Source organism: Lolium perenne, chromosome 6, assembly GCF_019359855.2.
Source record: "Lolium perenne isolate Kyuss_39 chromosome 6, Kyuss_2.0, whole genome shotgun sequence".
NCBI classification, from domain to species: domain Eukaryota; kingdom Viridiplantae; phylum Streptophyta; class Magnoliopsida; order Poales; family Poaceae; genus Lolium; species Lolium perenne.
The window spans coordinates 91,702,198-91,713,494 of NC_067249.2; the positions used below are offsets into that span (position 1 = coordinate 91,702,198).

The 11,297-nt window shown below is 46.4% G+C and overlaps 1 protein-coding gene across 1 annotated transcript; it reads left to right on the top strand.

Moving 5' to 3' along the window:
• The first annotated feature begins 8,541 nt into the window (after positions 1 to 8,541).
• Positions 8,542 to 10,762, top strand: LOC127320946 (uncharacterized). Its single transcript, XM_051350005.2, has 3 exons — positions 8,542 to 8,725; positions 8,855 to 10,086; positions 10,434 to 10,762. Exons 2-3 carry the CDS (start codon positions 8,891 to 8,893, stop codon positions 10,552 to 10,554), a joined length of 1,317 nt encoding a protein of 438 aa, XP_051205965.1. The 5' UTR covers positions 8,542 to 8,725; positions 8,855 to 8,890; the 3' UTR covers positions 10,555 to 10,762.
• The last annotated feature ends 535 nt before the right edge of the window (positions 10,763 to 11,297 follow it).

An 11,297-nucleotide genomic window follows, 5' to 3' on the forward strand; every position in this document is an offset into this window, starting at 1 on the left:
AGTAGAGCCTAAGGACATACTTGTCCATATGCAACAGCGGAGCGTGTCTCTTTCCCACACAAAGAATGCTAGGATCCATTTTATTCAAACAAAACAAAAACAAAAACAAACCGACGCTCCAAGCAAAGCACATAAGCTGTGATGGAATAAAAATATAGTTTCAGGGGAGGAACCTGATAATATTGTCGATGAAGAAGGGGATGCCTTGGGCATCCCCAAGCTTAGACGCTTGAGTCTTCTTGATATATGCAGGGGTGAACCACCGGGGCATCCCCAAGCTTAGAGCTTTCACTCTCCTTGATCATGTTGTATCATCTCCCTCTCTTGATCCTTGAAAACTTCCTCCACACCAAACTTAGAACAACTCATTAGAGGGTTAGTGCACAATCAAAATATACATGTTCAGAGGTGACATAATCATTCTTAACACTTCTGGACATTGCACAAAGCTACTGAAAGTCAATGGAATCGAAATATCCATCGAACATAACAAAACAGGCAATGCAAAATAAAAGGCAGAATCTGTCAAAACAGAACAGTTCGTATTGACGAATTTTATTGAGGCACCAGACTTACTCAAATGAAAATGCTCAAATTGAATGAAAGTTGCGTACATATCTGAGGATCACTCACGTAAATTTGCATAATTTTCTGAGTTACCTACAGAGAATTTTGCCCAGATTCGTGACAGCAAAGAAATCTGTTTCTGCGCAGTAATCCAAATCTAGTATGAACTTTACTATCAACGACTTTACTTGGCACAACAAAACACTAAACTAAGATAAGGAGAGGTTGCTACAGTAGTAAACAACTTCCAAGACTCAAAATAAAAACAAAGTACTGTAGTAAAATAACACATGGGTTATCTCCCAAGAAGTTCTTTCTTTATAGCCATTAAGATGGGCTCAGCAGTTTTGATGATGCACTCGCAAGAAATAGTATTTGAAGCAAAAGAGAGCTTCAAGAGGCAAATTCAAAACACATTTAAGTCTAACATGCTTCCTATGAAGAGGAATCTTGTAAATAAATAAATTCAAGAAGCATAATGCAACAAGCGTAGAAAGATAAAACAAGTGTAGCTTCAAAAATTTCAGCACATAGAGAGGTGTTTTAGTAACATGAAAATTTCTACAACCATATTTTCCTCTCTCATAATAACTTTCAGTAGCATCATGAGCAAACTCAACAATATAACTATCACATAAATCATTCTTATCATGAGTCTCATGCATAAAATTATTACTCTCCACATAAGCATAATCAATTTTATTAGTTGTAGTGGGAGCAAATTCAACAAAGTGGCTATCATCATATATAGGAGGCATATTGTAATCATAAAAGAAAATTTTCTCCTCAATGCTTGGGGGACTAAAAAGATCATGCTCATCAAAGCCAGCTTCCCCAAGCTTAGAATTTTCCATAGCATTAGCAACAATGGTGTTCAAAGCATTCATAGTAATAACATTCTCATTAGCATGCATATAAAGTTCCATGGGTTTTTTAATTCTCTCTTCAAACACATCATGTCCTAATTCAAGATAAAGTTCATAAAGATCTCTCATATTTTTGTTGTTTTCCATTATGCTTAACTAGTGAAATAAAAACATGCATGATATTAAGTAAAGTAAAACAAGTAACTAATTTTTTTGTGTTTTTGATATAGCAAACAAGATAGCAAATAAAGTAAAACTAGCAACTAATTTTTTTGTGTTTTGATTTAGTGCAGCAAACAAAGTAGTAAATAAAATAAAGCAAGATAAAAACAAAGTAAAGAGATTGCGATGTGGAGACTCCCCTTGCAGCATGTCTTGATCTCCCCGGCAACGGCGCCAGAAAAATTGCTTGATGGCGTGTAGCACACGTCCGTTGGGAACCCCAAGAGGAAGGTGTGATGTGTACAACGGCAAGTTTTCTCTCAGTATGAAACCAAGGTTTATCGAACCAGTAGGAGCCAAGAAGCACGTTGAAGGTTGATGGCGGCGAGATGTAGTGCGGCGCAACACCAGGGATTCCGGCGCCAACGTGGAACCTGCACAACACAAACCAAATACTTTGCCCCAACGTAACAGCGAGGTTGTCAATCTCACCGGCTTGCTGTAACAAAGGATTAGATGTATAGTGTGGAAGATGATTGTTTGCAGAAAACAGTAGAGCAAGTATTGCAGTAGATTGTATTTCAGTATAGAGAATTGGACCGGGGTCCACAGTTCACTAGAGGTGTCTCTCCCATAAGATAAACAGCATGTTGGGTGAACAAATTACAATTGGGCAATTGACAAATAGAGAGGGCATGACCATGCACATACATATTATGATGAGTATAGTGAGATTTAATTGGGCATTACGACAAAGTACATAGACCGCTATCCAGCATGCATCTATGCCTAAAAAGTCCACCTTCAGGTTATCATCCGAACCCCCTCCAGTATTAAGTTGCTAACAACAGACAATTGCATTAAGTATTGCGCGTAATGTAATCAGTAACTACATCCTCGAACATAGCACCAATGTTTTATCCCTAGTGGCAACAGCACATCCATAATCTTAGAGATTTCTGTCACTTCCCCAGATTCACGGAGACATGAACCCACTATCGAGCATAAATACTCCCTCTTGGAGTTACAAGCATCTACTTGGCCAGAGCATCTACTAGTAACGGAGAGCATGCAAGATCATAAACAACACATAGATATAAATTGATAATCAACATAACAAGTATTCTCTATTCATCGGATCCCAACAAACACAACATATAGAATTACAGATAGATGATCTTGATCATGTTCGGCAGCTCACAAGACCCGACAATTAAGCACAATGAGGAGAAGACAACCATCTAGCTACTGCTATGGACCCATAGTCCAGGGGTAGACTACTCACACATCACTCCGGAGGCGACCATGGCGGCGTAGAGTCCTCCGGGAGATGATTCCCCTCTCCGGCAGGGTGCCGGAGGCGATCTCCTGAATCCCCCGAGATGGGATTGGCGGCGGCGGCGTCTCTGGAAGGTTTTCCGTATCGTGGCTCTCGGTACTGGGGGTTTCGCGACGAAGGCTATTTGTAGGCGGAAGGGCAGGTCGAGGGGCGTCACGAGGGGCCCACACTATAGGTCGGCGCGGCCAGGGCTTGGGCCGCGCCGCCCTATGGTTTGGCCACCTCGTGGCCCCACTTCGTCTCCTCTTCGGTCTTCTGGAAGCTTCGTGGCAAAATAGGACCCTGGGTGTTGATTTCGTCCAATTCCGAGAATATTTCCTTACTAGGATTTCTGAAACCAAAAACAGCAGAAAACAACAACTGGCACTTCGGCATCTTGTTAATAGGTTAATTCCAGAAAATGCACGAATATGACATAAAGTGTGCATAAAACATGTAGATATCATCAATAATGTGGCATGGAACATAAGAAATTATCGATACGTCGGAGACGTATCAGCAGTTAAATCACAAGTAAGGAGTTCGGTTAGAGATAACCGATAGCACGCGGAGACGAGGATGTATTCCCGTGCTCCCTTCCTTTGCAAGAAGGTACATCACGTTTGGAGGGGTGGAGGTCCCACGAAGGATTCCCCATGCCACGAAGGCTCACCCTATTCTCCGGAGCCTATCCCACGAAGGAATAGCTCACTCACTTGTGGTAGACTTTGAGGTAGCCTCCAAACCTTCACAATCTTGCCAGGAGCAAATCCACAGCCCGGATGCTTCGGGATCACTCTTGCCCACCTAGGGTTTCCAAGGAACCCTAGAGAGCAAGCTTCTTGATGAATACAAGGGGGAATGAGATTTGGCTTGATAGAACAGTAGATCGGATCCTCCTCTATCGTTTCCCCGGAGGGATTTGAGTTTGGGTGGAGGAGGAGGGAGATCTGAGGCTTTTGGTGTTTCTAGCAATGGAGTATGTGAGAGAGAGCTCAAGAACAGCTTGTAGTGTAGTGCCTAACTTTTCAGAGGTAGGAGAAGGGCTATTTATAGTGTTCTTCGAAATCTGGCCATTGCTCACTTGACATGTCATCAGATTCCTCGAGGAACCCGGTCGACCGGATTTGGCGCCGGACAGGCCGGCGCACAGGCCGGTCAGACCGGGCCAGTGACCGGACCGGCCGGTTTCCAACCGGAGCTGGGACCGGGTCTTGACCGGACGAGCTTCTGAGCTTACTGGATCACGCCCGGATGGCACAAGCGCAAAGTCCGGTTGGGCGCCGGGGCAGCCGGTCTGGAACCCGGTCCGACCGGGACATGGACCGGATTGGCCAGTCCAAACCGGGCTGGCGATCGGACGCTGACCGGGTGCTCGCCCAACCTTTACTGGATCCTGCCCGGATGGCACAAGCGCTGGGGCCGGTCGACGCCGGGCTGTCCGGCGCCAGGGCCGGTCTGACCGGGTCTGGGACCGGCCAGGCTCTGGAAAATCCTTGTTGATTTTCATCGAAGTGGGGGGGGGGGGGGGGGTCTCCCATTGCCTTCTTATTCCATTGATACACCATTATACCTCTTTGGCTAATACCTGGGTATCATCTTGTAGACATGTATTAGTCCAAATACACTAGCACGGTGTCATAGTTACCAAAATAATGGATAAGGGTAAAATACCCTTACAGACAGGCAAAGCGGCCGAAGTGGGTGTGGAGCGAGGAAACACGACGGTCGGTTGATGACCGTTGGGAGGAGCTTGTAACGTGGATTAGGGTTTGATATGGAAATGGCCACTTGGTGAGGCACCACGCTCATCATATCTAGATGGATAAAGAAGCTGCTGAAAGATTAGTTGAAGATAGAAGATGAAGAGGTTCCGCCATTTAGGAGCACTACACCATGGATGAATATGATGAGGATGGTGTCAACAAGTGTAGAGATGTGTGCAATAGATGCCAACAAAAGTTGAATTTGCATCACGGGGGAGGGCACGGCCACTTTGTGATGCACCACATGAATCATGTCAAGATGGATGAACAAGCGGCAATGTAGTTTAGATTTTAGTAGCGGATGTACTCTTTTTTTCTTATCTCGGGACGAGTAAGGTTTATTATGAGGAATAAAAAACTAATTTAAGCTCACTTTCCTCATACTAGTATTACTAGCACAATACCCGTGCGTTGCTACGGATACATCAAGTGTTTAACACATGCTTTCAAACTCTGGCAAACGATGTCATTTGACATTAATAAACCTTGCCATGATGGCCTTCCTAAAAAACACATGCTTATAGCTACTTCAATGTGCACAGACCTTTTGTGCCTCATGCTTGTGTAACGAGTAATTCAGTGTTCTGCTTTACTTTTTTCTCCTGGAATTCATTGTTGGATGGTTCACATCTACGTACAAGCTCCGTCGAATGCATAGCATGTCTCATAGCAGCTCTCTTCTAGGCAAAATATTTTACTTATTTATTGCTGACTATAAATAATGAACCCAAACTCAATTGCCATGCATTTTCAGATTAAAACACGTGTTTATTTTTTAGCTGTCTAAATAAGCTTCTGCAAGCAAACCAGGCTTAGTACTGGATAATTTTTTTAAAATAATTAGATAAACATATGTGTGCAGCGTGTGGTGTTAGTGCATCGGTACTAACATATTTGCTAATTATTTTGGCCATTTGGCAAAGTCTTCGTCCAATTTCGAAGGGCAAATGCGTTGTGTTTTGTAACAAATTAAATTGTATAGATTTTCATTGATTCTATGGACCAGTCTCTGATGGAGCATTGACAAAGCATCGTGAGTTGAACTCCACACTCCCATGTTGGTATCGATCAGTTCATCTGGCATATGTAGCAAGCCTGGCCAATCTCAGAGGCTCTACAATTTAACGTTGTAAAATCGGTTTGGAGCGCGCTGTCTCTACCTTTAGAGCGCGAGGCAGGTGACAATTTTACCAGATGCTGTATTTTGCAGTGCCTTTTTCCACATATGTGCATCAAAAGAAGATCAAACAGGACCAAACAAATAGACTGCAAATGAAATACAAAAGTTCTAGCTGATGCTCCTGTGCGATTCCAGCAACAAGCGCCTGAATCATGCCTTCTCCGATGCGAGCCAGAGGATGTGCTCCGGCGCGGCGGCCGACAGGTTGAGGCGAAGCTCTGGGCGCGGCGTCCGGCGGAGTCCATGGTGTCGGGAGGCGAGCTCGGGGACGAGGTGCTCCGGGGCGGACGGGCGCCGCCGCCCAATAGAGCAAGGAGGAGTTCCGACAGGGCGAGGCGGCGGGTGCGCGGGGAGCAAGGCGAAGTGCGGGCAGCACTCGCCGACGTCGAGCTGGAGCAGGGCGAGGTGAAGCTCCGAGGTGGCTTCCGTGGCACATCCACGGCAACGAGCAGCAGCTCCGTCCGCACGGGTGAAATTTCAGGGCGGTTGGAGCATCACGCGTGGATTGAATTTTGCAGCGTGCTGAAACGCGTGCAGTATATTTGCCGCACAAGATAGCGAACTAAATTTTTTTCCACGCGATATATTTTACAGCGTCTGTTGAAGCGCTGTTTTTTTGCTTTCGACACGCTAAATTGGTGGGCTTTTTTTAGCGCGGCCATAATTTAGAGCGTCCGTTGGAGATTTTTTTATAGGTTATACGCATCACTCATCTGGTAGCATATTGACCCGGATTCGCAGAAACAATAACCTTGCGCTTAGAAAAAACGATCAGCCCATCTAACCAATGCAGCCAGCTTTTTATAGGGCATAATCATCAGTCATCACAGAACTGGAAACATGTCCAAGAGTGGAAGAAATTGGAACAGGTCCGGGAGAAAATGAAAGAAAGAAAATTGGAGTGTGGGAGGTCGAGCACTCGAGCCATGCATCGTCCAGCCGGGGATTCCTGCGCCTGGTGCACCATACGGCCACACCACCATAGATCGACCGTGCAGGGAAGCTGCAAGAGGTCTGACGGTGCCCAAGGAAGTTGCTTCCTAGCGCGACATGGCGGCCGGGGGAGCCTCAGCCTCAGCCGGAGGTACTTCCTAGCGCGACATGGCGGCCGGGGGAGCCCGCGGCTGGAACCTCCCTCGCGCGACGAGGCGGCCGGCGTATTCTAGCCAGACTCTAATGCCATATTAGGTTCGGGTTTGAGCTAGAACTGTATTGCCAATCCATCGAGACAATTTTACCTTACTCCATGGGAATTTCCAGAGAGATTCGGATCTAAGAAAAACACTTTAGCATGTTGGGCATAGGAGAAAAACTATTTGGCCCGTTTGTGACACCAGGCAGTCACCTATTGTAATTTAACGAAATCGTTAAAAAAAGGCCGACCTTCGCGAAGGGAAGGCAACTTGCTCCGCACGCGACAAGTGGCGCACTGTGGTGCCAGAAATTCCTGGTAAGTGGTCTCCCTGCTCGCCACGTGTTGCAAGGGGAAGCAATGTGGGGATGGGGGAGGAGAGAGAAGACTGGGTTGTGTCAGTTTTTCCCTTTTTCTTCTAGATTCGTTTTTTTAAAATGAAATATCTTGAGAACCGTAAGTCCAAATTGCGAACCGTTTTCACTTTTGAGATCCTCGCGTCGAGATCTTCAAAACTAGATTCCATGTTGATATGTTTGGAGATACTTTTTTTTCGTACTTCCAACAATATTATGATTGTACCTGTGGTATGTACCTAACTGTACTCGTCTTTCAACTGATAAGTACTTCTGTTTTTAGTGTATTTGGTGCAATTTTCCCTTTACTCGCTAACTGTATATGTACTTGCACGCGACTGTACCTGCTCTGTACTTCTGTACATGTACTTGCTCGTGTTCACGACTGTACCTGCTCGTATGCGCGTTTGTACCTGCTCGTCTGCGTGTCTGTACTTGTATTCGCTCGTGTGTTCAACTGTATTCGTGTGTTGTGTGTGATTGTACCTGCTCATGTGCACGACTGTACCTGCTCGTGTGCGACACTGTACATGTACTTATTCGTGTGCGCGACTATACTCGTATGATACACGTAACTGTACTCATGTGTTGTATGTAATTGTACCCGCATGTCATACCTAACTGTACCGTACTCGTGCATAGGCATGCCCTATACGTGAGCGGACTTTTTTTTTTTGGAAACGTACCACGCGCAGAGTATTGCAAAGCTAGCTAGTTGCACTTTACTTTCTACTAGCTGGTTAGAATAACCGATCATAAAGATGCTGGATGCCGCGTACATGATTAATGGATATGCGTACTTGCACGTGGGGCTCGGCGTACTCGCATGGAGAAGAGTTTGCATGGATGCATGCGCGGTCTCGCGTGGAGAAGTGTACTCGCGCGCGCGACGACGGGAAGAGTTCACGCGTCCCGCGCTCGTCCGCTAGTAGTGACACGTGTCAGTTAGCTGTGCGTTGTGCGGACGTATTTTTCCCTTTACGAAGGTTGGTCTCTAGGTAGTGGTATCCGCAATTTAATAGTAAAGATTAGATTTCTTTTGGATTTTTCCAATTTTTTGGAGCAGTTTCAGGCTTGAAGTTGTAGTGGAAAAGCAGGCAAAACGGGCCATTTCCGCCCCCCGCGTGCCGTGCCGGGCCGGTCCGTTAGCCAGATTCGGCCTACACGGGCCTGGGGCTCTCCTGCTTCTTGTGCATCCCACATTCCCACCCAAGTGACTTCACCTCACGCAGGCTGTTCGTCCTGTGCCGGACCTCCCTGGCGGCGCCGCCTCCCGCTCCCGCAAAAGCACGCCCAAGGAGCCCCTCCTTCTCCTCCCCCGCCGCTCCACCGGACGCGCGTGCAGTCAAGATCCACCCGAGACGCCGTTCATCCCGCGGTAACCAAACCCTAGCCCGCTCGGAATTGTGTTCGTTTATGTCTGCCCTTTTATTTTTTTGCCGTTATAGCCAGATCCCCCTTCTCCGCCAAAATCTTGCCGAGTCTCTGATAATTTCTGTGCTTGCAGAGAGCGCCCGAAGAGGGGAACCACACCCTAAGCGCCATGTCTGTGTCGGCGGGGGTCAGCGATTCCGCCATCGCGGTGCGCGACAAGCTCCGCGGCAAGATTGGCCAGACCAAGGTGAAGCGCTACTGGGCGGGAAGGGCGCCCGAGTGGGGCGGGGAGGCCGAGGACGACATCGATATCCGGACGGCCAGGGTTTCCCTCGACAAGACCTTCCCCAAGCACGACGACGGCGATGGCGACCGCTCCCCCAAGGACGACCCGCGGCTCCGGCGCCTCGCCGAGACCCGGGCGGAGAACAAGGAGGAGCTGAGGGCCGATCACCGCCGCATACGGCAGGCCGAGATCGTCTCCACCGCGGAGGAGGAGAGGGACAGGCAGGTGGCCGAGTTGGAGGAGGAGGATGACGAGGAGGCCCAGGAGGAGAGGAGGAGGAGGATAAGGGCCAAGCAGCTCCTGAGGGAGCAGGAGGAGGAGGAGCTGCTTCCTCAGGAGGACGAGGAACCAGTATTAGATGATGATGTGGATGGGGATGAATCTGAGTACGAGACTGACTCGGAGGACGAGCAGATGGGCATGGCCATGGTGAAGCCTGTCTTCATACCAAAGTCGCAGCGTGACACTATCGCCGAGCGCGAGCGGCTGGAGGAGGAGGAGCGCCAGCTGGAGGAGCTAGTCAAGAAGAGGCTGGAGGCTAGGAAGATCGAGTCTAGGAAGATCGTGGTGGAAGAAATTAAGAAGGACGAACATGTTCAGAAGGCACTAAACGAGGAGGCTAGCACCGAGGATGTCGATACCGATGATGAGTTGAACGAAGCAGAGGAGTACGAGTCATGGAAGAACCGTGAAATTGCGCGGATTAAGAGGGACAGGGAGGAAAGAGATGCAAGGCTCAAGGAGAAGGAAGAGATTGACAAGGTGAGGAATATGACCGAGGAGGAGCGCCGGGAATGGGACAAGAAGAATCCAAAGCCTTCTCGTACTTCCAAACAGAAGTGGAACTTCATGCAGAAGTATTACCACAAGGGCGCCTTCTTCCAGGAAAGCGTTGATGACGTCAGTCAATCAGTTGGCAGAGATGCTATCTACACCCGTGATTTCTCTGAGCCTACTGGAGAAGATAAGATGGACAAGAGCATCTTGCCTAAGGTCATGCAAGTTAAGCACTTCGGTCGGAGTGGCAGGACCAAGTGGACACATCTTGTTAATGAAGACACTACTGATTGGAATGCACCGTACGTACTCTTTCCTGTCGCATTATCATTTTCTACCTGAAACTGTTTGGCTGGCTTGTTTAATTATCTTCCTAATACCGCTTTTTTGGCAAAACATGTGCTATCTATCTAGCGACTACTTCTGTTTGTAAAACACCAGCCTAAATAAAAGACATACTCTGTATGCTTTTCAGCATAAAACTAAAAAACCCCTTTCTAGTTTTTATCTGTCATGCCTAATTTGCCACCCTCTTAGGTAATCTAAGCCTTGTGGATGATATATCTAATATATCTTATAGTTTGCTTTCGATTTTCTGGGGAATAACTTCCGAGATCATGGCCCTTACTTATTTCTTGTTGATTTTCAGATGGGCTACAAATGGGCCGCTGCGAACAAAATATACTGCAAAAATGGCAGGCATGGGACCTATTGCTAAACCAAAGGGAAGTAAGAAGATGAAGGATTGGGATACAAAACAAGATGATTAAATATTTGTTTTGTTGGCTGAGCTGGTACGCTGAATATTGGTGCTTATGCAGTTGTTTTTCTTCTTTACGTTGATCGCATAAGAAACACATGCCATTATTTGTCAATGTAGCCGTGCTTTCTTTAGTCTTGTACTATCTTGTGATGCTTTGTCAGAGAAATATTCTGTACATATGTTACTTTTGACATAATTGGAGCACACTCTGCATTGTTGCTCGCGTCCCCCAATAGTTTTTTTTTCAAAAAAAAAAAAATTCTGTTCTAATCCTTCGTTACACGGTCAGCATAATCAAATTCTAGTGTCTAATACTATGTTGAAGTGGTAGCTGCATGCAGCCGTGATATTTTTACATTTGTGGGTTGCCAACTTATCATGCATATGGATGTGATTGTGAGCATGTGTGCCAGTTTCTACATGTTTAATAGGTTAGCAACTTACCAGGCATATTTCATGGTTGTTATGATGAGATTGTAGAATATATAGTACTAAGTAGTACTAGCACCGCTGTGATACTGATACAGTTGCTTGTGGTAAACAACTTAGCTTGCGTATGGGAAGTGTAGATTGCTGTACTGATCTGTGTCGTTGAATTTGCATATCAATTTTTAACCATTATTAGCTGGCTATTAGCTACCAGATATTTGCGTGAGTTATAATTCATATTTGCGTTTTACTTAATTGTGGAGAGTGTATATATATGCACAAAATTACGATATACATATGTAATAATTAAAGAATCACCTT